Genomic DNA, 27,779 nt, shown 5'->3' with positions numbered 1-27,779 from the left:
GTAAGTTAGTAAGTTAGTAAGTTAGTTAGTTAGTAAGTTAGTACGTTAGTACGTTAGTAAGTTAGTAAGTTAGTAAGTAAGTATGTTAGTAAGTTAGTAAGTTAGTCAGTTAGTAAGTTAGTAAGTTAGTAAGTTAGTAAGTTAGTAAGTTAGTAAGCTATGTAGTTATAATGATGATAAATGTTCATTTACAAGGTCAAAATTCAATACATTAGAAAGAATCTTCATTAAAATCTGATCTATCAAATCCTTTGAAATCTAGGTTTTATTCTGAAATACTTTATTTAGTAAGCTTTAATTCACATTTAAATCACATCTTAAATATGCTTAAATGTGGGAACAACCTTTCAAAGGTTAAGTATTTATTGAAAACTATCCTTAGAAATTTACATCATTTTTATATTACATCATGAAAAAGAATTTAATATCTATGTAGATATGAATAAATTGCATAAAAATATGAAAGTTTACAAGACTTGAATGCAAATGTAAAATAAAAATAAAATGTGGAAAAAAATAAATTATTATTATTTACAACAAGTGAAATAAATGTAGCAAAGACATTTATACTCATAAAATATATGTATATGAATGAGTAAATGCTGGTAAATATATAAAAATAACATTTTCTGCAAATTCTAAAAGGTGAAATATTGATATTTGTAACTACTTGTATAACTACGTATGTATAGTATTTTGCATTTTATACATACATATAACCTTTTTATAACAACTATACATTTTATTTGTAATCTTTAAATGTACTATTTTCAAACGAATATTCAGAGATCTATGTATGTATGTATGTTTGTATAATGATGTGTCTTTCTGTGATAAAACTACTGCATCTGATATCTAACTTACCTGCACTTGTATGGTGGAACTTTCAAAGGATGCAAATAACATTGGCATAATATCCGTAGTGACATCCTCTGTTGGTGTTTTATCAATAATCAAATGTAAATTCTCTAGTAAAGTAACAGTTGCTTGTATAGATTTGGGTCCATTTAAAATGATTCTTAAATCGAAATGAAAAGATATATTTTTGTAACAGAAATGCTTAGTTTGATTTTAAATAAGTATTTAAATGAAAAAACATATTAAATTAAATTTGAATATCTAAAGTTATGTCAGATAAAATTATTAAAAGTCTGTTTAGTGAGTAGTACCAGTTTCCAAGCATTTTCAGGATGTTTTTTAAAGTCCATAAGTCTCTCAAAAATTTCCTATGTTATATTGGTTCAGAGTCTAGTTAATAGGCTAGACCAGTCCATAGATAGTGTAGACTAGACTAGACTAGACTAGACTATAGACTAGACTATAGACTAGACTAGACTAGACTATAGACTAGACTATAGACTAGACTATAGACTAGACTATAGACTAGACTATAGACTAGACTATAGACTAGACTATAGACTAGACTATAGACTAGACTATAGACTAGACTATAGACTAGACTATAGACTAGACTATAGACTAGACTATAGACTAGACTATAGACTAGACTATAGACTAGACTATAGACTAGACTATAGACTAGACTATAGACTAGACTATAGACTAGACTATAGACTAGACTATAGACTAGACTATAGACTAGACTATAGACTAGACTATAGACTAGACTATAGACTAGACTATAGACTAGACTATAGACTAGACTATAGACTAGACTATAGACTAGACTATAGACTAGACTATAGACTAGACTATAGACTAGACTATAGACTAGACTATAGACTAGACTATAGACTAGACTATAGACTAGACTATAGACTAGACTATAGACTAGACTATAGACTAGACTATAGACTAGACTATAGACTAGACTATAGACTAGACTATAGACTAGACTATAGACTAGACTATAGACTATAGACTAGACTATAGACTAGACTATAGACTAGACTATAGACTAGACTATAGACTAGACTATAGACTAGACTAGACTAGACTATAGACTAGACTATAGACTAGACTATAGACTAACTATAGACTAGTAGACTATAGACTAGACTATAGACTAGACTATAGACTAGACTATAGACTAGACTATAGACTAGACTATAGACTAGACTATAGACTAGACTATAGACTAGACTATACTAGACTATAGACTAGACTATAGACTAGACTATAGACTAGACTATAGACTAGACTATAGACTAGACTATAGACTAGACTATAGACTAGACTATAGACTAGACTATAGACTAGACTATAGACTAGACTATAGACTAGACTATAGACTAGACTATAGACTAGACTATATACTAGACTAGACTATACTATAGACTAGACTACAGACTAGACTATAGACTAGACAATAGACTAGACTACAGACTAGACTATAGACTAGACTATAGACTAGACTAGAAATGAGAGAAAAAGAACTTACTTCATAGTTGGTGCCATAACAGCTTCGTATTCAGTTTTCGAAGATTCCTGCAAAAGAGTGAGGACAGGGTGTAAAACTGCTGCCAACACTTCGCCATTGCTAATTTCCGACTGCAGCATAGGCCAAAGATTTTGCCACCACAATTTCTGTAAACGAAATTTAAATGAATGAGTATGGATTGTATTCTAATAAAACTTAAACAAGTTTACTTAGTAAAATTTAAATGTTTCAAATCTTCCCTTTAAACAAAATTAACAAAACATATTTTTCTCTTTTACTTATTTAAAAAAAAAAAAAAAACTTGACCAACGTAATATTTAAATCATTACTGGAACAAATTTAAATTGTTTCATTTTACTTTATGATATAAGAATATTCCAAAAATTTTACTCGAATCCAGACAACCTTAGGGCATGATATCAATTATCAACATAAAAGTGTATTTATTTAGTAAGAAACCCCAAATTATCAGGGATTATGTTGTTGGCAAACAAAAAAAATATTTTTGAAAATACCTTTACTTAAAATTAAATAAAAATTATCAAATATTTACGTTTACCTAAAAATTTAAACTTCTTTCAATTTATTTGGTATTATTATCGATTTATTATTTGAGTCTTTTTTTTGGGGGTTAAATTGAAAAATAAGTGGCGTTCTAATCAAAGTGGGGATTGTGTGTTTATTGAACGTATACAGGTAGTACATATGTATGTATATATGAGAGTGTGTATATGTACATAGAGTTTGTTAACGCAGCAGTAACCTGTGGCATGAAGTTAAAATATAAGGAAAATATAATCGGTATTGCCTGACTTTATGATAACCTGCACCAGTTGTTAAAGTTATTAAAGTGGTATTTTTATGGGGACTTGAATTTGAACGGTTATCTCAATGGAAGTTATGGTTTATAGTCTACAGGATTTGATGGAGCAATTTAGTATTTAAAGTGATTAATAAGTAATTAACAGGTACCGCCCTTATATGGGATCTGAATACAAACCAAACCTCAAACTTAACATAGTTTTCCCTTGTGTAGAGGGTATGTTGATAAACCAACGAATAGAAACTTTCATGTACACTTTTTGTGGTGCAAAGTGTTTTGGCGGTAGCAATGTTGTTCTTGTTGCTCCTTCCCCATTTTGTTGGTTTTTTCGTGTGCTTCTGTTTTAATATCCGGTTGTACTGAAATTAAATCCTTTTTTGTTTGCAGCCAGTACCCAGAAGTTTAGAAAGTGTTGAATGTATTACTTTTAGACAGTATTTTCAGTATTTTCCTTATAACTTACTAACTTAATAACTTAGTAAGTTACTAAGTTACTAACTTAATAACTTACTAACTTACTAACTTACTAACTTACTAACTTACTAACTTACTAACTTACTAACTTACTAACTTACTAACTTACTAACTTACTAACTTACTAACTTACTAACTAACTACCTTACTAACTTACTAACTTACTGACATACTAACTTACTAGCTTACTAACTTAATAACTTACTAACTTACTAACTTACTAACTTACTAACTAACTACCTTACTAACTTACTAACTTACTGACATACTAACTTACTAGCTTACTAACTTAATAACTTAATAACTTACTAACTTACTAACTTACTAACTTACTAACTTACTAACTTACTAACTTACTAACTTACTAGCTTACTAACTTACTAACTTACTAACTTACTAACTTACTAACTTACTAACTTACTAACTTACTAACTTACTAACTTACTAACTTACTAACTTACTAACTTACTAACTTACTAACTTACTAACTTACTAACTTACTAACTTACTAACTAACTAACTTACTAACTTACTCACTTACTAACTTACTAACTTACTAACTTACTAACTTACTAACTTACTAACTTACTAACTTACTAACTTACTAACATACTAACTTACTAACTTACTAACTTACTAAATTACTAACTTACTAACTAACTAACTTACTAACTTACTAACTTACTCACTTACTAACTTACTAACTTACTCACTTACTAACTAAAATCTGGACCGCCAGATGGGGAATACTAACTAAAAAGGACTTCTTACAAAACTGCTGGAACTCTATAAATGTTTGCATCCATATGTATGATTGTGTGTGTGTGTGAATAGATGTGTACTTATATTTTTTAATGCTTAATAATTCTTCTTGTGTTCATTTATTTTTTCTTTCCTGCTTTTTTTGTGTTTTTATTTTTCGTTATGTTAGTACTACATATACATACACAAATACATATTTTTGCACAATTTACCTTGGGTATCAGCGGCATGCTTTCCATTAATGTGACTTTATAAAATTGGGATTTTTGTGATGTATCCTTCATGTTAACCACATCAAGAAACTTGAGGGCATTTACCGCCGGATCACTAAAATAAATGATAAGGTGTGGGGAGATTAGAGTGATGGGAATGATAAAGAGTAGAATTTTTTTTTTTTTAATAATTGCTTTTAATTTATAAAATAAAGTTATTATGCTTAATGTAAAAAGTGAGACTTTAAAAATTACCATGTTTTTAAAATTGTTAAATTTAAAAGATGGTTTTTGTAATTTAAAAATTATATAAAACAAAAACATTATTATATTCACGAGTCAGTTTTTAAATATCTACAGACTTTTTTTAATTTTCTTAAAAATAAAACTAGAAAAAGTTTTTTTTTATTTTGTTTTGTTCTAGAATCTAAATAAATATGTACTTATAGCTGGTATTATTGTTATTTTCTACAATGAAATAGTAGAGAGGAAAACAACAAAGCAATGCAAAACATAACAACAATGTTCACTTACAGTCGGAAGCGGAAGCAGTTCACACAAATGCAATTGCATTAGAAAACGTTATTGAATATACATACATACGTACATAGTTAATATTTTAAAGTTTTCTCTATACTTTTTTGTCTCTATATTAACAGATGGAAAAAAATTGTATAATAAAATGGTTTTCTTATAATGTTAATAATGTTACAAATTTATTAGTAGCATGACATTAAAATAAATGGCTTTAAAACTATTAGGAAAGTTAAGGAAATGTTTAGGATTTAAATTGTGAAACTTAATTTTAATTTTAAATACTAGTGTATTTTAATGCAATTTTATTTATTTGCCATTTTATTGCACATTTTTTTTATTTTTTTTAAATATTTGTGCCATTTATTGAGGCATATTTTATATTCACATTTCAAATTTCAATTAAAGTCCATTTTACTCTGTATATATTATTTTCAATTCAATTTATTTCTCTTGTTTATTGGTACATATTTCATAATAATGAAAACACAAAAACCAAACTTTTATATCAAATTACTTAAAAAAGTTTGGTTAGTTTTAGTTTTTTTTTTTTAATATTTTTTACGTTTAATGGCTTATCATTCTGTTGTTGTATTGTTTGGTATTTTGAGCATTACCCGGCAGTGCTGAAGACTATACTTCTAATCAGGATATTATATGCATTTTCGACTTTCCCTACAGATATCATAGTAAAAATCATACTACCGCCTACCTAATTACATTACAAACATTCAGAAGTCAGCGCAATAATGGCATGTGTAAACAGGATTTTAAAAATATGGCTCCCCATACATAGAGGTTCACATATTTATCGACAGTTCTAAGGTAAAAGACTACGCCCTATATCTGGTGATCTAAGACTATTTTGGACTCTGAGAGAACCTTAACCGGACTCTGAGAGAGCCTTAACTCTTCAGGAGTTAAGCTTTGCGTCATCAGGCCACATGAGACTTATCAGCCCTGAACGAGGTATAAATAGAAGGGAAATGGAGGAAATTAACCAGACCAATGCAAAAAACGTCAACAATTTACCTAATTCCAGAGGGACACGTTTTATTGAATACACACATTGGGATCCATCGTCACCTCTAGTTAGTTAGTTAGTTAGATAGTTAGTTAGGTAGTTAGTTAGTTAGTTAGTTAGTTAGTGTTAGTTAGTTAGTTAGTTAGTTGTTAGTTAGTTAGTTAGTTAGTTAGTTTAGTTAGTTAGTTAGTTAGTTAGTTAGTTAGTTAGTTAGTTGCCTAGTTAGTATTTAGTTAGTTAGTTAGTTAGTTAGTTAGCATTAGAGTTAGTAGTTAGTTAGTTTAGTTAGTTTAGTTAGTTAGTAGTTAGTTAGTTAGTTAGTTCGTTAGTTAGTTAGTTTAGTTAGTTAGTTAGTTAGTTAGTTAGTTAGTTAGTAGTTCGTTAGTTAGTTAGTTAGTTAGTTAGTTAGTCGTTAGTTAGTTAGTTAGTTAGTTAGTTCGTTAGTTAAGTTAGTTAGTAGTTAGTTAGTTAGTTTATAGTTAGTTAGTAGTTAGTTAGTTAGTTAGTTAGTTAGTTAGTTTTAGTAGTTAGTTAGTTAGTTAGGTTAGTTAGTTAGTTAGTTAGTTTTATTTAGTAGTTAGTTAGTTAGTTAGTTAGTTATTGTTAGTAGTTCGTTAGTTAGTTAGTAGTTCGTTAGTTAGTTAGTTAGTTAGTAGTAGTAGTTAGTTCGTTCTTCGTTCGTTCGTTCGTTTCGTTCGTTCGTTCTTCGTTCGTTCGTTCGTTCTTCGTTCGTTCGTTCGTTCTTCGTTCGTTTCGTTCGTTCGTTCGTTCGTTCGTTCGTTCGTTCGTTCGTTCGTTCGTTCGTTCGTTTCGTTCGTTCGTTCGTTTCGTTCGTTCGTTCGTTCGTTCGTTCGTTCGTTCGTTTCGTTCGTTCGTTCGTTCGTTCGTTCGTTCGTCGTTCGTTCGTTCGTTCGTTCGTTTCGTTCGTTCGTTCGTTCGTTCGTTCGTTCGTTCGTTCGTTCGTTCGTTCGTTCGTTCGTTTCGTTCGTTCGTTCGTTGTTCGTTCGTTCGTTCGTTCGTTCGTTCGTTCTTCGTTCGTTCGTTCGTTCGTTCGTTCGTTCGTTCGTTCGTTTCGTTCGTTCGTTCTTCGTTCGTTCGTTCGTTCGTTCGTTCGTTCGTTTCTTCGTTCGTTCGTTCGTTCGTTCGTTTCGTTCGTTCGTTCTGTGTATTCTGGGACACTATTTCTATATGCATTTGTGGGTTTGGGGTCTATATTTTCATGTTCTGAAAAGTAAAACGACAAAATCCTCTTTATGGATGGTGGGTACATTACACCTTAAATAATAGGCTAATCAAGGGTTCTGGAGAACCCTAATTTATAAAGTTTTTTGTTAAACCATATATATTTTTGTAAGTACATATTTGTTAACGTTTTTGTACATATGTACATATACATACATATGTACATATATAGAAGTAAATAAGGTAAAAATAGACAGTAGTCGTAAATTTCACTTTTATACTTACACAAAGTACTTAATCAATTGTAACAGTTGGGCTGTTGGTCTTGCGGTTGGATCTCGATTTACTAGACGTGATGTGGCTTCTTGCAATGGCACTGGAACTCTTGGTAACATTTTTTGTACATTATCATCCAACTAAATGTGTGGGCGGAATAAGTGTTCATGCATATAGAACACAATTGTTCGTAAGAAAATAAAAACAAGACAAAACGCCAGACAAACAAAGAAAGACAAGAAGACATTTATTTAAAAGTCATTAGTAATTTAAAAGGTGTATGGATAATTGATTAAATAACTTCTAAGGATTCTTAATATAAAACAGATGATGATAAGGAAAATTGTGCTAGTATATAGTATGAGAGTGTATAAGTTTTTAAGATGAACAGAGATAGTGGTAGTTGAAAAGTTTATTTATATGTTTGTGAGTGCGTGTGTGTATTTGAGTGTTAGTGTGTGTAAATGTCAAAGTGACATTTATGTGATTAACACTTTTACAATTGTTTAAACAGTTAACAACAGGTATACTTGTTTTGTAGACATAAATATTAGTAAGTTAGTTCTAAATAAGTTTGTTTTATAAATTTTAAAAAATAATAATAAATTTTAAAAATATTTGTAGAAATCTGCTTTAATATTTTATTGTAGAATTAAATATTAAATCTTCATTTATCAAAAAAGCAAACATTTGCAGTTGCTTTATCTACTTTTTTCCTCTTTACTAAGGGCAAAGAGTTAAGAAAACTTCTATAAATAACAACTAATCCATCCGTCTAATACGCTCACAGTCCAGCTTGCTGGTTGTCATGATGTTAATGCTACAGGTGACAACAATGAAATTTAGATGACAACCAATGATTTAAGCCGATTTATTAGTTGAAAGCGGATTTCATTTCAAATGTTTATTGAGTTAGAAGTGTAGCGGATTTTATTGCTATAAATAACTACTACAATTTGTTGACTAGGAATTTTGATTTAAACTTGACGCACAGACAAATGAGCAACAGATTGTTGTTGTTGCTGTTGTTGTTCATTGTACAAGTATACTTAATAGAATTGTTCTATTCGTCTATATATAAGTAATAGTCTTATTTTTGCACTACATGTACTTATTTATGGGCGAGCAATTGTGAGTAATTAATTAGCTTTGTGTAATTGGGTGTTTAATTTAAAAATGTGGTGTTTAGAAAAGCGGTTTTTCTATTTTTATCGTATTTGGCACAGTATTATGCTACTATTTGGACAACAAATAGTATGTTTGAAATTTAATTTTCTGAAATTAATTTGTTCACTAGAAATACCCAGTGTACTTCGCTACCCTTAAAACAATATATGAAAGTAAATAACCCTTTACAATTTTAAATTCATGTGGGTATTATTGTATGGTCAGCCATTCTTTCCAAATGTTTATATGTATTTTAGTGTTGCTCGTGCAAAATTTGAGGATTCCAGCTCTAACGGTTTCCCAGTTATACTCATTTTGATATTGAATTCATATGGGTGGTGACACGCCCCCTATTGTTAAACTGCCAAATTATTACCCAAATGTTTACATGGATGTCAAACTTGTAAAATTTTACAAATTCTACATCCCATAGTTTACCTGATATACGAATTTTTGTGTTTAATTCATAATGGAAGTGCCACGACCTCTATTGCTTGTTGATTTCAGCAAAAGGACATCATAAAATCGTCTTGGTTGTATATAAGGATATAGAATAAATACGTTTTAAAATTTTACACGCTTGCTACTAAATTGCCACCAAAGTGTTTATAATCTTTCAAAAACGTTCGTTGTCAAATTATGTATGGATGGTTGTCAAATTATGTACGGATGGTTGTCAAATTAACAAAAAAAAAAATAAATAAATAATACATGACGTACTACCACTTTCACAATGTATAGTTATTTTTTAACTTTATATTGACAGTTCTCATACAAAAATTGCCCTAACTGGAAGAATAACTACCAGTTAAACGATAACTGCAGGTGGTGAAAATGAAGGGTAGTCGAATCATAAAAGCATATTCGATCTACGACTGGTGGCGGCTAACTAAATTAATTTTTTTTTAATATTTATTCTGAGTGTAAACGATGTGTTATCAAAGTGACAACGCTATGTTGTCAAATAGAACGTGGCGTTGTCGAAATGGCATAAAGAGTAATCGAAATGACAACAATGCGTTGCTGTAATGATAACGATGTGTTGCAAAAATGACAACGGTGGTTGTCAAAATGATAACTGCGTGTTATTTACATTCTATACACATCCATTGTCTAAATGTTAACAAACGTGGTGAGCTTACTTTTGACAACGGATTGTATCAGGTATTTTTCTACCTGTTTTTTCCTTTGTGTATTATAGAGTCACGAAATCACAATGACCGAATTGATCTCCTTGAGATTTGATAGGGAGATTATGGTTCCCGGTAATGAACGTTAAAGTCTTCTTCTGAAGGGACTCTTACATATATAGGGTCTAGAACAAAATCTGGCTTTATTTTCGCCATATCTGGGTCCATAATAGGGTTCTATAAATCGACTTTCGAATAATCGAACAATCGACTTTTTGTCGAAAGAAGTCGAAAAGTCGAAGTCGACTACTTTGTTCCAAAAAAGTCGATAACTCGACTATCGTCTATGAAAAAGTCGAAAAGTCGACTTTGTAAATAAAAGTCGAAAAGTCGAAAAAAGTCGAAAACTCGAAAATAGTAGAAAAAAGTCAAAAATTTTAAAAAAGTGGAAAAAAAGTCAAAAACTTTCAAATAGTCGGAAAAACTCGAAAAAGTCAAAAAATAGTCGAAAATAGTCAAAAAGTCGAAAAAATTCGAGAAGTCGGAAAAAGTAGAAAAAAGTCGAAAAGTTGGAAAAAGTTGAAAAAAGTCGAAAAGTCGGAAAAATCGAAAATAGTAGAAAAAAGTCAAAAATTTTAAAAAAGTGGAAAAAAAGTAAAAAACTTTAAAATAGTCGGAAAAACTCGAAAAAGTAAAAAAATAGTCGAAAATAGTCAAAAAGTCGAAAAAATTCGAGAAGTCGGAAAAAGTAGAAAAAAGTCGAAAAGTTGGAAAAAGTTGAAAAGTCGAAAAAAGTCGATAAGTCGAAAAAGTCGAAAAAAGTCGGAAAAAGTCGAAAACTCGAAAATAGTAGAAAAAAGTCAAAAATTTTAAAAAAGTGAAAAAAAAGTCAAAAACTTTAAAATAGTCGGAAAAACTCGAAAAAGTCAAAAAGTCGGAAAAAGTCGAAAAGTTGGATAAAGTTGAAAAAAGTCGAAAAGTCGGAAAAAGTCGAAAAGTCTACTATTTATAATATACTAAAAGTCGAAAAGTCGACTTTTAATTAAATGAAAAAAGTCGAAAAGTCGAAAAATCGACTTTTAACTAAATGCAAAAAGTCGAAAAATCGACTTTTCGTTCAACTATAGAACCCTAGTCCATAACTTGTGCAAAATTTAATTATGACTGATATATTTGCAACAGTTTAAAAGATATGCCAGAGGGGGTGGTGATATCAATACTAGCCCTTTAGCACCCGAATATATGTAAGTATACAACGATGTGCCAAAAACAGAATAAAGAAGTCATCAACTTTTTGATAATAAACTTGCTGAATATTTGTTTTCTTTAGCAATTTTCCATAAGCCTTTTCTATATTGAGCTAAAAATTTAAGTTGTTTATTTGTCAAAAATATAAGAAACCAAACAAAAAACTTTCAAAAATATATATCAAGGGATTCAGTTAACTATTTGATAAATTTTTGTTAAGAATCCACAAAATTATTTAGTCTCTTTTTATTTAGTTGGCGGTAACAAAAACTTTATCATAAAATAAAAACATTTACTTAAAAGAAGTTAAATTTAAAGTTTTATTTAAAAGTTTATACAATTTATAACTAAATAAATAAATACAAGTAAGTACTTATTTTCAAACAGACAGACTAACAATATTTTTAACACAGATTTAAAATTATGTAAATTTATTATTCAAAAAAAAAAAAAAAAAAAAAAAAAAAAAAAACTTATGCAATGCTGCCATAACGAGGGTTACTAAACAAATGCAATATTTCTTAAAAATACTTAAAATGCTAAATTATTTAAAGCCGCCATTTTGGCTTATTGCAGTCAATTAAATAAACAAATTTCAAATTATTTTATGTTCTAAAATTAAATATATATTGTCGTATTTAAACTTTTTTTCACTTTTATTTTGAACACTGACAAAAAGCTAAGCAAATCATTAGATTAAGTTTACTTTATTTGATTTGATTTTGCTTTCGTTCTTGTTTAAAATTTTTCTTAATTTATATTTCAAATTTAACTTTTGATTAAGTTGGCATAAGTTTCAACAGAAGTTTGAAACTAAATTAAGGTGTTCTTGTATAATATTATAAATGGAACTTTATAAAAATGACAATTAAATATTAAAAACAAGTAAGAATGTATAAGTCGGTCATGGTCGACCATATGATGTCCTACACCAGCGAGTAGTATGTTTAAAATGTGGTTTATTTTTCATAATAAAGCATTTAAGTAGTACTTTGTCTTAATTCCGAAATATTTTAACAATTTGTTGAAAAAAAGTGATTTTTCGGAATAGGTGTTATACAGGAGCAGGGGCAAGTATGGGCCTATCGTTTTCAATAGGTTGAAATCGGTCCAAGAGAAAAGTATGTGCCAACTTTCATCAAATCAGCTCGAAAATTGCATCCTGGACACACAGACAGACGGACATACCCTAATCGACTAAGAAAGTGATTCTGAGCCAATTGGTTTACTTAAAGGTGGGTGAGCAATATTTTTGGGTGTTACAAACATTAATACAAACGAAAAAATGTGCTTCTCTAACTTCGGCGTATACTTAATATTTGTAATATCAATAAATCATTAACACGTATACGTACAGGTGTCGTTAATAAAAGCAGTGTAATTGCATAATGTAAAACTTTGCACTTAAAATGAAACAAGTAAGAATTCTATATTCGGTTGACCGAATCTTATAGAAAATTCAGAAAGTATCTTTAGAAGAACGAAAAATTCCCTTTTGTAGGTCATCACCTACTGCGGGCCTTACATACTTAATTTCATGTTTCTAGGTTCAATATTATAGAAAATACAAAAAGTACCTTTTGAAGAACGAAAAAGTACCAAAAAAATCCATTTTATAGGTTATTACTTACTCCGGGCCCTGCATTCTTAATTTCATGTTTCTAGGTTCAATATTATACAAAATTCAAAAAGTACCTTTTGAAAAACGAAAAAGTACCAAAATGTTCCCCTTTTATAGGTTATCACTTACTGCGGGCCTACATTCTTAATTTCATGTTTCTAGGTTCAATATTATAGAAAATTCAAAAAGTATCTTTAAAAGAACGAAAAAGTACCAAAATGTCCTCTTTTATAGGTTATCACATACTGCAGGCCTACATTCTTAATTTCATGTTTCTAGGTTCAATATTATAGAAAATTCAAAAAATACCTTTAGAAGAACGAAAAAGTACCAAAAAATTCCCTCTTATAGGTTATCGCCTACTACGGGCCCTACATGCTTAATTTCATGTTTCTAGGTTCAATATTATAGAAAATTCAAAAGTACCTTTTTGAAAAACGAAAAAGTACCAAAATGTCCCTTTTTATAGGTTATCACCTTTTAGGGGTCCTACGTGCATAATTTCATGTTTCTAGGTTCAATATTATACAAAATTCAAAAAGTACCTTTTGAAGAAAGAAAAAGTACCAAAATCTCCCCTTTTATAGGTTATCACTTACTCCGGTCCCTAAATGCTTAATTTCATGTTTCTAGGTTCTATATTAAAGAAAATTAAAAAAGTACTTTTTGAAGATGGAAAAATTTCCAAAAGGTCCCCTTTTATAGGATATCATCTACTCCGGCCCCTAAATGCTTAATTTCTTGTTTCTAGGTTCAATATTAAATAAAATTCAAAAAGTACCTTTTTAAGAACGAAAAAGTACCAAAAAATACTTTTTTATAGGTTGTTATTGTCGCTTGTTTATTATTTCTGTCTGAGCATGAACGAAAAATCTTATTTTTTGAAGAAATTTTCAGAGATTGTCTCAGATTTTTGCTCATATCTTCGTTCTTTCGGATCGTATGTCTGATAGAATTATTGAAAAATCGGATCTCTCAGATATCTGGGATCTTCTGAAAACTGATTTAAACATACACATGGATAGGCAGACGGATATGGCTAAATTGACTTCGTCTTCTATAAGGATCCAGAATATATATACTTTATAGTGTCGGAAAATTATATTATAGACATTTCGAACGGAATGATAAACTTCTATATACCCTTCTCATGTTTCCATGATGTAATGTCCAATCATGGTGTATTGCAATCCCGGGGTAAAGAGGTGCTACCAGTACCTGTAGTCTGCCGGGACTATAAACTGGTGATGTCACTTCACTCCTCGGCTATGATTTGACATGGGGTCTAACCAGAGAACCACATAATCTGGCACTACGGGTGGCCAATTACCCGCAAGACTTGTCCTGGCTGGTCAGTTGGTTGAGGTTCCTTCGGAATCCACTTACTGGCTGTAGTTTAAACCCAAATTCGCGGGGAGAGATTGTTGGTTTAAGGGTTGATATACCCTATATATAATGAGTTGGCTAATTTTCTATTCAAATGACACAGGTCTGTGTACAGACCAGCATATGCTGGATTCCTCAACCCGATCGGTATTTCCTACCGGTCGTGTAGTAGGGAGCCAGTATATGCTGGGAAATTGTCAGGTTAATATTCAGTAGTTGCCTGTCATTTCGTAGAAAGATCTTTATGATCATGGGAATGGAACTGATTCAAAAATTGTTGAAAGTTTGGGAAAGTCCCCATATATTGGAGACTAGTACTGATTAAGTATGCCTTTTTACGCTTCGGGGAAGTTTCTCGGTGCTGTTGCCCGAGGGGGGGTACGCCCTTTCTATTGACTCTAACCAGTCTTTGCCTTTTCCTTTGTCGGGGTTAGATTGAGCTTGTTCATAATATATGTCCTTCCCCAACGGGTCTACTATGGCAAGAGATTAGATATCCCGACTACTCCAGCAAAGTGCTTGTACATGGACCGGCTTAGCCATGTACGAAAATTGCCAGCTGATATCTTCATTGAAGAGTAAGGGGGCGGTGGAATCGTCACAAAGCTCAGCCAGTGGTTGAAAAAGACCACCGTGAGATAGGCCAACACGGCATGTTGGTCCTCACGAAGGTGAAGGGTTTATATAAGCCTCAGAGAGTAAATCAAAATTCCGAACGGTTTGCAAGATATGAAACTAAGAAAATCATCACTTTTTTTTGTTGCAAAAAATGATATGTAATTAGATACGTTCTCGGTAATGACTTGTACTTAAATAACCACTTACTTTTCAAAGACTACTGCTTACTTTTAAGTAGTCTTATAACGACTTACATAAATATAACTCCCTATTTGTAAGTACTTATTAAAGTAGTTATTTGTAAGTGAGCGTGATAAGTACTTGTCAACCAATGTCATCACCTTGCTAAAATTATGAGTTAAAATACTAATGAAGTAGCAATGAAAAGTGTTTTTCTTAACTTAACTCATTACTTTTCAATGAAAGTTTTGCTGGGAAGCTTTACATTTCTTGTAATTTCTTAAAAAAATTAAATTAGCTTTTTATTCTTAGAGGACTTAGAGAATAGAAATGTAAAAATGTAAAGGAAAAGAAATAAGAAAAAACACTTGTTGCTAACGACAACTGTTACCGACACTGGTACTTAGTAATTGAGTAAGTGGGTGGATGCGGAAGGGAGAGAGCGTGTAAGTGTTGGTTGTATGAAGAGTGGTAATACGAAACTTACCATTTCCAATTGTTTAATATAGTTGGCTGGTATATTGCCTGCTTGGATAATGGGACGTCCTCTGTTAAAAACAGCACAGATTACTAAACCTAAAGAAAACATGTCACTAAGAAGACTACATTTGGAATGTATTTGAGTTTCAGGTGCTGAAAGTAGAAATCAAAAAAAATAAGAAAAATATCAAGAATTAAATTAAGAGAAATAATATTTTTTTTATGAAATTTAAAGATTTTAAAATTGCTTCTTTAAACTTACGCATAAAATCCAAATTTGGCTGGGCCATTTTTGAACTGCGTGTTGTCCACGGTTGACATGTGATGGATTCATTTATATCAGTCTCATTCATTCTTTCTATAAATTAAAAACAATTTTCTTAAACAAATTTAATTAAACATGATTTTCCTTAAACTAGTTTTGATAACTGAAGGACACATGTACATCGATCATATATTACACATGTAGTACATCGATCATATATTACCTAAAAATTCTAAACCAGCTAATTTCCAGGTACCCCGTTTTGTAATTAATATTGAGGATGGACAGATATTCCGATGTATAACATGCCCAGAGTAATGTAAAAATGTTATTGCTTCTATTAACTGTTTATTTAATAAAAAACGCATGAATATTAACATATTTATTGATTTATATTTATATAAACACGTGGAATTTACTATTTTAATTTACCTGTAAAAATCCACATTTTAATTCAATATCCAAAAATGTATAGTCTTTGGCATGTGTTGGCCTCATGGGCGTTGGTGTTTGTGATTGTTGCATTGACTGATTATTGCCAGTATTTGGTGGGATGACATTTTCATATGTTTTGGATTCCTATGAATATCGAATTAAATAATCATTCACATTTATTATGCATAATAATGTTTTTCGAATTAAAACTATTATTAAAATGGTAATAATGAAAATCTATTTAAATATGCTTTATTAGTACAATATTAAGTAGATTTATTTGTTTAAATGTTAAATATTATATCATCATATTTTGAATCAATTCAAAGGTAAATGAATTGAAAAACGCAATAATATTATGCACATCGCTTCGTTTCCCTTATCTTAATGAATTCCATTTTCAAAAAAAAGTACCAAACAAAACAAAGTACTTTTCTCATTACTTTTTTTATTGAGAAAACCGTGGTACCCCACGACTTATTCAGAACTTTTTATAAGTTATAAACTTAGTAGTCCACATAGTAGTCAGACTGTAGACTAGACTAGTGTATAGCCTAGTCTAAAGGCTAGTCTATAGTCTAGTCTATAGTCTAGTCTATAGTCTAGTCTATAGTCTAGTCTATAGTCTAGTCTATAGTCTAGTCTATAGTCTAGTCTATAGTCTAGTCTATAGTCTAGTCTATAGTCTAGTCTATAGTCTAGTCTATAGTCTAGTCTATAGTCTAGTCTATAGTCTAGTCTATAGTCTAGTCTATAGTCTAGTCTATAGTCTAGTCTATAGTCTAGTCTATAGTCTAGTCTATATCTAGTCTATAGTCTAGTCTCTAGTCTAGTCTATAGTCTAGTCTATAGTTAGTCTATAGTCTAGTCTATAGTCTAGCTATAGTCTAGTCTATAGTCTAGTCTATAGTCTAGTCTATAGTCTAGTCTATAGTCTAGTCTATAGTCTAGTCATAGTCTAGTCTATAGTCTAGTCTATAGTCTAGTCTATAGTCTAGTCTATAGTCTAGTCTATAGTCTAGTCTATAGTCTAGTCTATAGTCTAGTCTATAGTCTAGTCTATAGTCTAGTCTATAGTCTAGTCTATAGTCTAGTCTATAGTCAGTCTATAGTCTAGTCTATAGTCTAGTCTATAGTCTAGTCTATAGTATAGTCTATAGTCTAGTCTATAGTCTAGTCTATATCGTATAGGTCTATAGTCTAGTCTATGTCTATAGTCTAGTATAGTCTAGTCTATAGTCTAGTCTATAGTCTAGTCTATAGTCTAGTCTATAGTCTAGTCTATAGTCTAGTCTATAGTCTAGTCTATAGTCTAGTCTATAGTCTAGTCTATAGTCTAGTCTATAGTCTAGTCTATAGTCTAGTCTATAGTCTAGTCTCTAGTAGTCTATAGTCTAGTCTATAGTCTAGTCTATAGTCTAGTCTATAGTCTAGTCTATAGTCTAGTCTATAGTCTAGTCTATAGTCTAGTCTATAGTCTAGTCTATAGTCTAGTCTATAGTCTAGTCTATAGTCTATAGTCGTCGTCTAGTCTATAGTCTAGTCTATAGTCTAGACTATAGTCTAGACTATAGTCTAGTCTATAGTCTAGTCTATAGTCTAGTCTATAGTCTAGTCTATAGTCTAGTCTATAGTCTCTATAGTCTAGTCTATAGTCTAGTCTATAGTCTAGTCTATAGTCTAGTCTATAGTCTAGTCTATAGTCTAGTCTATAGTGTAGTCTATAGTCTAGTCTATAGTCTAGTCTATAGTCTAGTCTATAGTCTAGTCTATAGTCTAGTCTATAGTCTAGTCTATAGTCTAGTCTATAGTCTAGTCTATAGTCTAGTCTATAGTCTAGTCTATAGTCTAGTCTATAGTCTAGTCTATAGTCTAGTCTATAGTCTAGTCTATAGTCTAGTCTATAGTCTAGTCTATAGTCTAGTCTATAGTCTAGTCTATAGTCTAGTCTATAGTCTAGTCTATAGTCTAGTCTATAGTCTAGTCTATAGTCTAGTCTATAGTCTAGTCTATAGTCTAGTCTATAGTCTAGTCTATAGTCTAGTCTATAGTCTAGTCTATAGTCTAGTCTATAGTCTAGTCTATAGTCTAGTCTATAGTCTAGTCTATAGTCTAGTCTATAGTCTAGTCTATAGTCTAGTCTATGTCTAGTCTATAGTCTAGTCTATAGTCTAGTCTATAGTCTAGTCTATAGTCTAGTCTATAGTCTAGTCTATAGTCTAGTCTATAGTCTAGTCTATAGTCTAGTCTATAGTCTAGTCTATAGTCTAGTCTATAGTCTAGTCTATAGTCTAGACTATAGTCTAGACTATAGTCTAGTCTATAGTCTAGTCTATAGTCTAGTCTATAGTCTAGTCTATAGTCTAGTCTATAGTCTAGTCTATAGTCTAGACTATAGTCTAGTCTATAGTCTAGTCTATAGTCTAGTCTATAGTCTAGTCTATAGTCTAGTCTATAGTCTAGTCTATAGTCTAGTCTATAGTCTAGTCTATATTCTAGTCTATAGTCTAGTCTATAGTCTAGTCTATAGTCTAGTCTATAGTCTAGTCTATAGTCTAGTCTATAGTCTAGTCTATAGTCTAGTCTATAGTCTAGTCTATAGTCTAGTCTATAGTCTAGTCTATAGTCTAGTCTATAGTCTAGTCTATAGTCTAGTCTATAGTCTAGTCTATAGTCTAGTCTATAGTCTAGACTATAGTCTAGTCTATAGTCTAGTCTATAGTCTAGTCTATAGTCTAGTCTATAGTCTAGTCTATAGTCTAGTCTATAGTCCTAGTCTATAGTCTAGTCTATAGTCTAGTCTCTAGTCTAGTCTATAGTCTAGTCTATAGTCTAGTCTATAGTCTAGTCTATAGTCTAGTCTATAGTAGTCTATAGTCTAGTATAGTCTAGTCTATAGTCTAGTCTATAGTCTAGTCTATAGTCTAGTCTATAGTCTAGTCTATAGTCTAGTCTATAGGTCTCGTCTATAGTCTAGTCTATATGTCTAGTCTATAGTCTAGTTATAGTTAGTCTATAGTCTAGTCTATAGTCTAGTCTATAGTCTAGTCTATAGTCTAGTCTATAGTCTAGTCTATAGTCTAGTCTATAGTCTAGTCTAGTTAGTCTATAGTCTAGTCTATAGTCTAGTCTATAGTCTAGTCTATAGTCTAGTCTATAGTCTAGTCTATAGTCTAGTCTATAGTCTAGTCTATAGTCTAGTCTATAGTCTAGTCTATAGTCTAGTCTATAGTCTAGTCTATAGTCTAGTCTATAGTCTAGTCTATAGTCTAGTCTATAGTCTAGCTATAGTCTAGTCCTATAGTCTAGTCTATAGTCTAGTCTATAGTCTAGTCTATAGTCTAGTCTATAGTCTAGTCTATAGTCTAGTCTATAATCTAGTCTATAGTCTAGTCTATAGTCTAGTCTATAGTCTAGTCTATAGTCTAGTCTATAGTCTAGTCTATAGTCTAGTCTATAGTCTAGTCTATAGTCTAGTCTATAGTCTAGTCTATAGTCTAGTCTATAGTCTAGTCTATAGTCTAGTCTATAGTCTAGTCTATAGTCTAGTCTATAGTCTAGTCTATAGTCTAGTCTATAGTCTAGTCTATAGTCTAGTCTATAGTCTAGTCTATAGTCTAGTCTATAGTCTAGTCTATAGTCTAGTCTATAGTCTAGTCTATAGTCTAGTCTATAGTCTAGTCTATAGTCTAGTCTATAGTCTAGTCTATAGTCTAGTCTATAGTCTAGTCTATAGTATAGTCTATAGTCTAGTCTATAGTCTAGTCTATAGTCTAGTCTATAGTCTAGTCTATAGTCTAGTCTATAGTCTAGTCTATAGTCTAGTCTATAGTCTAGTCTATAGTCTAGTCTATAGTCTAGTCTATAGTCTAGTCTATAGTCTAGTCTATAGTCTAGTCTATAGTCTAGTCTATAGTCTAGTCTATAGTCTAGTCTATAGTCTAGTCTATAGTCTAGTCTATAGTCTAGTCTATAGTCTAGTCTATAGTCTAGTCTATAGTCTAGTCTATAGTCTAGTCTATAGTCTAGTCTATAGTCTATAGTCTATAGTCTAGTCTATAGTCTAGTCTATAGTCTAGTCTATAGTCTAGTCTATAGTCTAGTCTATAGTCTAGTCTATAGTCTAGTCTATAGTCTAGTCTATAGTCTAGTCTATAGTCTAGTCTATAGTCTAGTCTATAGTCTAGTCTATAGTCTAGTCTATAGTCTAGTCTATAGTCTAGTCTATAGTCTAGTCTATAGTCTAGTCTATAGTCTAGTCTATAGTCTAGTCTATAGTCTAGTCTATAGTCTAGTCTATAGTCTAGTCTATAGTCTAGTCTATAGTCTAGTCTATAGTCTAGTCTATAGTCTAGTCTATAGTCTAGTCTATAGTCTAGTCTATAGTCTAGTCTATAGTCTAGTCTATAGTCTAGTCTATAGTCTAGTCTATAGTCTAGTCTATAGTCTAGTCTATAGTCTAGTCTATAGTCTAGTCTATAGTCTAGTCTATAGTCTAGTCTATAGTCTAGTCTATAGTCTAGTCTATAGTCTAGTCTATAGTCTAGTCTATAGTCTAGTCTATAGTCTAGTCTATAGTCTAGTCTATAGTCTAGTCTATAGTCTAGTCTATAGTCTAGTCTATAGTCTAGTCTATAGTCTAGCCTATAGTCTAGTCTATAGTCTAGTCTATAGTCTAGTCTATAGTCTAGTCTATAGTCTAGTCTATAGTCTAGTCTATAGTCTAGTCTATATTGTAGCCTATAGCCTGGTTTATGGTTTAGAGTATATAAAAGTAATACTAAATGAATTTTGGAAATATTTTTGCTTAACTTACATGAAACGCTAATATATTGCCAGACTTGCAAAAATTGGTTCGGTGGCAAAAGCCAATGTTTCTGAAGATTCCTCTACCGTATGATAAATTTGAAGCATCTAAAGAAAAAAATAAATATTTTGATGATTTATTTATAAAATTATGGTTATAATAAACATGCATATTTTTTATATTATAGAACTACATTGAAATATTATGAGACTTGCCTTAGGATGTCGAAATCTTTCTAAATTTTTAACTGAATTTTTTAAAATTTCCGTTATTGTTTCCTTGCGTCTGGGTTTGTGTAATTTTTCGGCAACTTTTTTCTCAAACACAAATATTGAGCATTCCTAAAAAATAATTAATAAAGAAGAAAACAAAAAAACTTAAATTTTACAAAACTTTTCAAATTTCGTACCACTCGCCTTAAATCATACACATTATATTTAAAATAATTTAAATCAAATTTTAATAACCCACCTTCCCATCACTCTTCCGACTGCCATCGTGTATTTTCCAAGCTAACTCGGGACCAGCACAAGCCACTTGTTTGCCAATATCGAAATATTGCTTAATCGGATTACCTTCGATGACAGTTTGTTGTGTAACGGGGGTATTGACACTCTTGAATTTCGAAAACATTGTACTGGCTGGCATACCATCAATTATTTTCGAAAAAACATTCGTAAAACTACCCTGACGTCTGGGACCAGCACCTGCAGCTCCTCCACTCGATCCACTGCCTGGAGCGCTAATAGTATTACCAACACTGCCTGCAGTGCCACCGCCACTACTGCTACCACCACTAGTAAGATTCGCTGCAATACCGCTACTACTTCCAATAGAACCTGCACTGCCTCCAACACTACTGCTGCTAATAACAGCTCCACTAGCAGTACCAATACTACTACCACCACTTGCTGCACTTCCGATATTAAATGTACTGGGTGTTTGTATATTGTTGCTGTAAATATTACTGCCACCTAAACCACCAACAAATATGCCTGGTGTATTGCCACTCAAATCATTGAGACCCGATTGTGAAGGTAGACGTTGTCTCATAGGTGAACCTGTACTTGTATTGTATGCTGATGATGATGAGCCACTACCACCCTGTGTTGCATCTGTTGAATACTGTTGTTGCTGCTGCTGTTGTTGTTGTTGTTGTTGATGTATACTGTCACCATCCCAAACTTTCCCACTGTCAAAGCCATTCACGGCACCTGTAATGAAAAAAAAAAAACAAAGAATAAAAGAAGCATATATTTTGCCAAATAGAGAGAAAGGAGAACATTTTGAACATTTTTGTATGTATGTCAGTTGCTTTCATCATTTATTATTCATGCTGGAAAAATGTAAATAATATTTTTTTGAAAAAGAGTTTGCAAAAAAATTTTGTCCCATTTCCGAAATAATGAACACTTATGCAACAAAACCTCAACAGGACATGTTTTATGGTTGTGAGTTTTTTTAATTTAAGATAAATTTGAGAATATCAGTTCATATGAAGAATCTTTAATATATGAATCTATGTATATAAGAGTGGTTCACAGTAGAATGTGACAGATTTCCTATAGAAAATTTGCTTCACATTGTGATATATGTATATTCTATAGAAAATTTACTTCCTTTTGTGACAGATTTTCTACATAAAATTTACTTCACATTGTGACAGATTTTCTTTTGAAAATTTGCTTCACATTATGACAGAATTTCTATAGAAAATATACTTCACATTGTGACAAATTTTCTATGGAAAATTTGATTCACATTGTGAATTATTTCTATAGAAAGTTTTCTTCATATAGTTACAGATTTTCTATAGAAAATTTGCTTGAATTTGTAAAAGATTTTTTATAGAAAATTTTCTTTACATTATGACAGATTTTCTATAGAACATTTTCTTTACATTGTGACATATTTTCTATAGAAATTTGCTTCACATTGTAACAGATTTTCTATAGAAAATTTGCTTCATATTGTGATAAATTTGCTATAGAAAATCTTCTTCACATCGTGACGCATTTCCTATAGAAAATCTTCTTCACATTGTGACAAATTTTCAATAGAAAATGTTCTTCATATTGTGACACATTTTCTATAGAAAATGTTCTTCACATTGTGACACGTTTTCTATAGAAAATCTTCTTTCTCACATTGTGACCAGTTTTCTATAGAAAATCTTCTTTTTCACATTGTGATACATTTTCTATAGAAAATGTTCTTCACATTGTGATACATTTTCTATAGAAAATGTTCTTTACATTGTGACGCATTTTCTATAGAAAATGTTCATCACATTGTGATACATTTTCTATAGAAAATGTTCTTCACATTGTGATACATTTTCTATAGAAAATGTTCTTCACATTGTGATACATTTTCTATAGAAAATGTTCTTCACATTGTGATACATTTTCTATAGAAAATGTTCTTCACATTGTGATACATTTTCTATAGAAAATGTTCTTCCCATTGTGATACATTTTCTATAGAAAATGTTCTTACCATTGTTGTAGATTTTGTATAGAAAATGTTCTTACCATTGTGATACATTTTCTATAGAAAATGTTCTTCACATTGTGATACATTTTCTATTGAAAATCTTCTTCACATTGTGATACATTTTCTATAGAAAATCTTCTTCACATTGTGACACATTTTCTATAGAAAATCTTCTTCACATTGTGTCACATTTTCTATAGAAAATCTTGTTCACATTGTGACACATTTTCTATAGAAAATCTTCTTCACATTGTGACACATTTTCTATAGAAAATCTTCTTCACATTGTGATACATTTTCTATAGAAAATCTTCTTCACATTGTGACACATTTTCTATAGAAAATGTTCTTCTCAATATGAGACACATTTTCTACAGAAAATGTTCTTCCCATTGTGGTACATTTTCTATAGAAAATGTTCTTCACATTGTGCTACATTTTCTATAGAAAATGTTCTTCACATTGTGCTACATTTTCTATAGAAAATTGTTTAAAAATCTAATTATTTACCTGTTGGTCCACGATTCGATGTTAATTCAAATCCCCCAGTAAATGTACCACTATGACGTTTTATCAAACTGCTGCCACCGGTTGTTGTCAATTTTCCCGCTACGTCACTACCATAAATACTGGCACGTTTTACCCTGCCATCCGAGTAAGTTCTCGAACCGAATGTATGCTGTTGTTGTTGCTGTTGCGGTGTTACAGCTACATCCGCAGTTATAATATCAGCTAGAGCAGATGCTGCTAATGATCTAGAGCCGCCGCCACCACCTCCGCCACTGCCACTACTGGATGAACTTACCCGACGTTCCAACGCCTCTGTATTCTCGAACCTGGAATAACGTCTTGCCGCTGTAGTCGCCGTGATTGAGGCTTTTGTATTGGAGCTTTGAAAGTCAGTATTTTTTTGAAGAGAGTCTAGATGAGGAGACGTTAAAGATTTTTGTTGTTGTCCTTGAGTCTGTTGTAGTTGTAGAGAGAAACTGTTGCTACGTAAAGATTGTTGTTGATGATGATGTTGTTGTTGCTGTTGTTGTTGATTATTTTCTATAGCAACATTATTAGGCTCTGGATATGGCTGTATATCGCCTCCGTATGCCCGATATGTTGATGTTGCCTCCGCGCCCTGTTCATGTGGTGATTTATTTGAGTGTGTTTGCAATATATGCTCTTTTAATTTTCTCCAATGCAGCGCTATTTTGGCAAATTTTCTAGTTGATTTTCCCAGAAATTTATTTTTGTTGTTATTTTCGTTTTCAGTGGTGTATCAGCAGCTTATGAAAAATTTATGGAATATTTTTTTTGGGAATTTTGTTCAGTTGTTGTTGTTGTAATGCTGCTGCTGTAGCTGTTGTTTAAATTTTGATTGCTTTGCCTTGATATAGTTAATAAATTTTAATTTTATCCCAGTTACTTGTTGCTCGTTGATGTTTTTTTGTTTTTGGCTTGATTTTAGTTGGTGTTGTTGCCGTTGCTGTAGTTATTGTCTCTCTTTTATTTTTTTTTGTTTTTTTTTGGTAAATTAGTTTTATATTTTGTCTGCTTAAGTGTTTATATGCTGAAGCTTGTTTATATAATCCTATTAAATGGCTTTTGTTTTCATGCGACCAATAGCACTACCACAACTCATTCTCTATTCCTTAATTGTATTGTTGCTGCTATTGTTGTTATTACGTATATAATGTAAATAATATACAGTGAACCCTCGATTTGTTTAACTTTTCAATAAAACTCCTTGTGCAGTTTTTTTTTTCCTAGAATTTATGTTGACATTTTATTTTGTTAGAAATATTAGTTTTATTATTTGAAGTTGCTCTAATCGAAGGTTGACTGTAGTGGTTTTAGGCAATGTTTATAGGCATTTATACTCTATACTTTTACATGTAAATATGTTTGTATTTATGTATGTGTATTTGTGTTGAAATTAGTTTGGTATTAGTAATTGAGCTACTAACTATATGTAAAACTTTTTCCCTCTTGGAAATTTCTAATGACATTCGACTAGCTCATGTACGACCTTGTAATTCATAGATCCGAATATGATAAATTTTTTACATAAAAATTAGTCTACAATTTGACTGACTTTATACGGAAATTTAAGTTTACAATCAGCCAGAGTTTCTATGGAAATCTAAGTTTACAATGAGACCGAGTTTCAATGTCGTCAATATGACAGATTTTCTATAGACAATTTGAGAGATGTCTACACAAAAGTTACTTCCCATTGCGGCAGATTGTCACAGATGTTTCAGCTTCACAATGTGTCAGATTTCCTATAGAAAACTTGCTTTAAATCGTGATAGATTTCTTATAGAAAATTTTCTTCGCTTGTCATTGTGACAGATTTTCTGACGAAATTATACTTTGACAGATTTTATTTAGAAAAGTTAGTTCATTTGTGACAGCTGTTTTAGCTTCATGTTGTGACAGATTTCCTGTAGAAAATTTCCTTCACATTGCGACAGATTTTCTATACAAAATTTCCTTCACATTGTGACAGGTTTTCTATAGAAAATTTGCTTCATATTGTGACATGTTTTCTATAGAAAATTAGCTTCATATTGTGACAGATGTTCCTACAGAAAATTTTCTTCACATTGTGACAGATTTTCTATAGAAAATTTTCTTCATATTGTGACAGATTTTCTATAGAAAATTTGTTCATGTTGTGACAGATGTTCCTACAGAAAATTTTCTTCACATTGTGACAAATTTTCTATAGAAAACTTACTTCATATTGTGAGAGATTTTCTATAGAAAATTTTCTTCATATTGTGACAGATTTTCTTCACATTGTAACAGATTTTCTTCACATTGTGACAGATTATTTATAGAAAAATTTCTTCATATTGTGACAGATTTTCTATAGAAAAATTTCTTTACATTGTGACAGATTTTACTTCACATTTTGGCACATCATGGCAGATATTTAATACGTGAACGAATCATTGTTAATATCATGTTTTGTAACTTTCCAATGGGTCAAAACCACAATAGGTCTATACATATACATACATACACATGTGTATATATATTAATGCGTACTTAAAATATGTGTGTATGTATTAGAACACAAATTCATTGACAACATTTTGTTGGTATGTAGTATGTGTTTGGTTCAATTTTTGGTTAATTTTCAATGAAGTTTTCAGTCGCTTAAATAGGCATTTTAGTAGTGAAATTTTTACCCTAATTTATGTATAATTTACAACCAGCTAGGACTTGTTAGTAGGTTGCAACACAGTATCTGTAAGTATGTATGTATTGTATATACAAAAATATACATGTATGTATGTATAATATTGTTGTTGTACTTGTTGCTTTACTAATTTACTTGGCCTGCCTGACTGCCGCTGACGTTTATTTTCAGTTTATTTGATACGATTGATACTCCTTGTTTTTATTGCTATTTTTTTGTTGCTGTTGAAATTTGTGGCTGTAATAAAATCAAATTATGAGGGATTTCATTAAATTATGTTGTAGTTATATTAGATTTTTGTTAACATTATTGTTTTTGCAGTTCTTTTTTTGATTCTGTGCTAAATTAGTGTGTAAATGTTGGTTGTGGTTATTGTTATCTTTGTAGATTGTTTAATTATGTTTATTAAATATCAGGTTTTTTATTTTAAAAGAGCTTTTAAAATGTTAAAAAAAATTTAATTTTAATCATAAATTTTTTCAAAATTTCCTAGAAATTTTAATTTTGTATTAAAATTTCTTTACTACTGTTTTTCTTTCTGACTAATATCCTTACATTTCATCAACGTGTTGTATCTTTTTAAAAATCTCAAATATCTAGGCTCAAATTTATTTTACTACAAAAACAGAAAAATTGTAATTTGAATACCTGTATGTGGTTCGAAATACTAAAAAAACTATTACTTAGAAGTATATCGTCTATATAAATTTCATGTTCATTTTAAACCACTTTAAAGTTTCAAAAGAGGAGGGTCAGAATATTCATTGTAAAATGTATTCATAGAACTTCTATACTATATTTATGAAACACGTATATACATACATACACATGTAAATACAAAATATGTACATATAAATTAATTGTTGTTGTTGGTGTTACAATAAGTGTGGCACTGATTGGTGTTTTTACTTAATATTTTCAAAATAGTTTTAATTCTTAGAATTCTCTTAAAGTCTCTTTCGAGATATGCCAAGTGTTTTTCAAAATTGGACCAGCAAGAAAGCTGTCCTTTTTTTTTTCCGAAGTTCTTATGTGTTGAATAGCTTCAACTTGGTA

The 27,779-nt window shown here is 30.9% G+C and overlaps 1 protein-coding gene across 1 annotated transcript in view; it reads right to left on the bottom strand.

The window, feature by feature from the left end:
• LOC119610879 (SCY1-like protein 2) overlaps positions 1–21,867 on the bottom strand; it is a gene marked incomplete at its 3' end in the record, with an annotated part of 35,982 nt that extends 14,115 nt beyond the window's left edge. The window contains 12 exon segments of the mRNA XM_037966279.1: positions 865–1,018; positions 2,402–2,547; positions 4,673–4,787; positions 7,698–7,828; positions 15,526–15,671; positions 15,781–15,876; positions 16,007–16,127; positions 16,216–16,362; positions 21,035–21,054; positions 21,057–21,132; positions 21,241–21,366; positions 21,497–21,867. Of these exon segments, the coding sequence (XP_037822207.1) occupies positions 865–1,018; positions 2,402–2,547; positions 4,673–4,787; positions 7,698–7,828; positions 15,526–15,671; positions 15,781–15,876; positions 16,007–16,127; positions 16,216–16,362; positions 21,035–21,054; positions 21,057–21,132; positions 21,241–21,366; positions 21,497–21,673 (1,455 nt within the window).
• Between the last annotated feature and the right edge of the window lie 5,912 nt (positions 21,868–27,779).

The sequence above is a fragment of the Lucilia sericata genome, unplaced genomic scaffold (genome assembly GCF_015586225.1).
Source record: "Lucilia sericata isolate MDLA Ls3-8-SP2 unplaced genomic scaffold, ASM1558622v1 Contig001298F_arrow, whole genome shotgun sequence".
Taxonomy (NCBI): Eukaryota; Metazoa; Arthropoda; class Insecta; order Diptera; family Calliphoridae; genus Lucilia; species Lucilia sericata.
The sequence above is the reverse complement of the archived record's forward strand: the minus strand, read 5'-3'. Positions and strand labels throughout refer to the sequence as shown.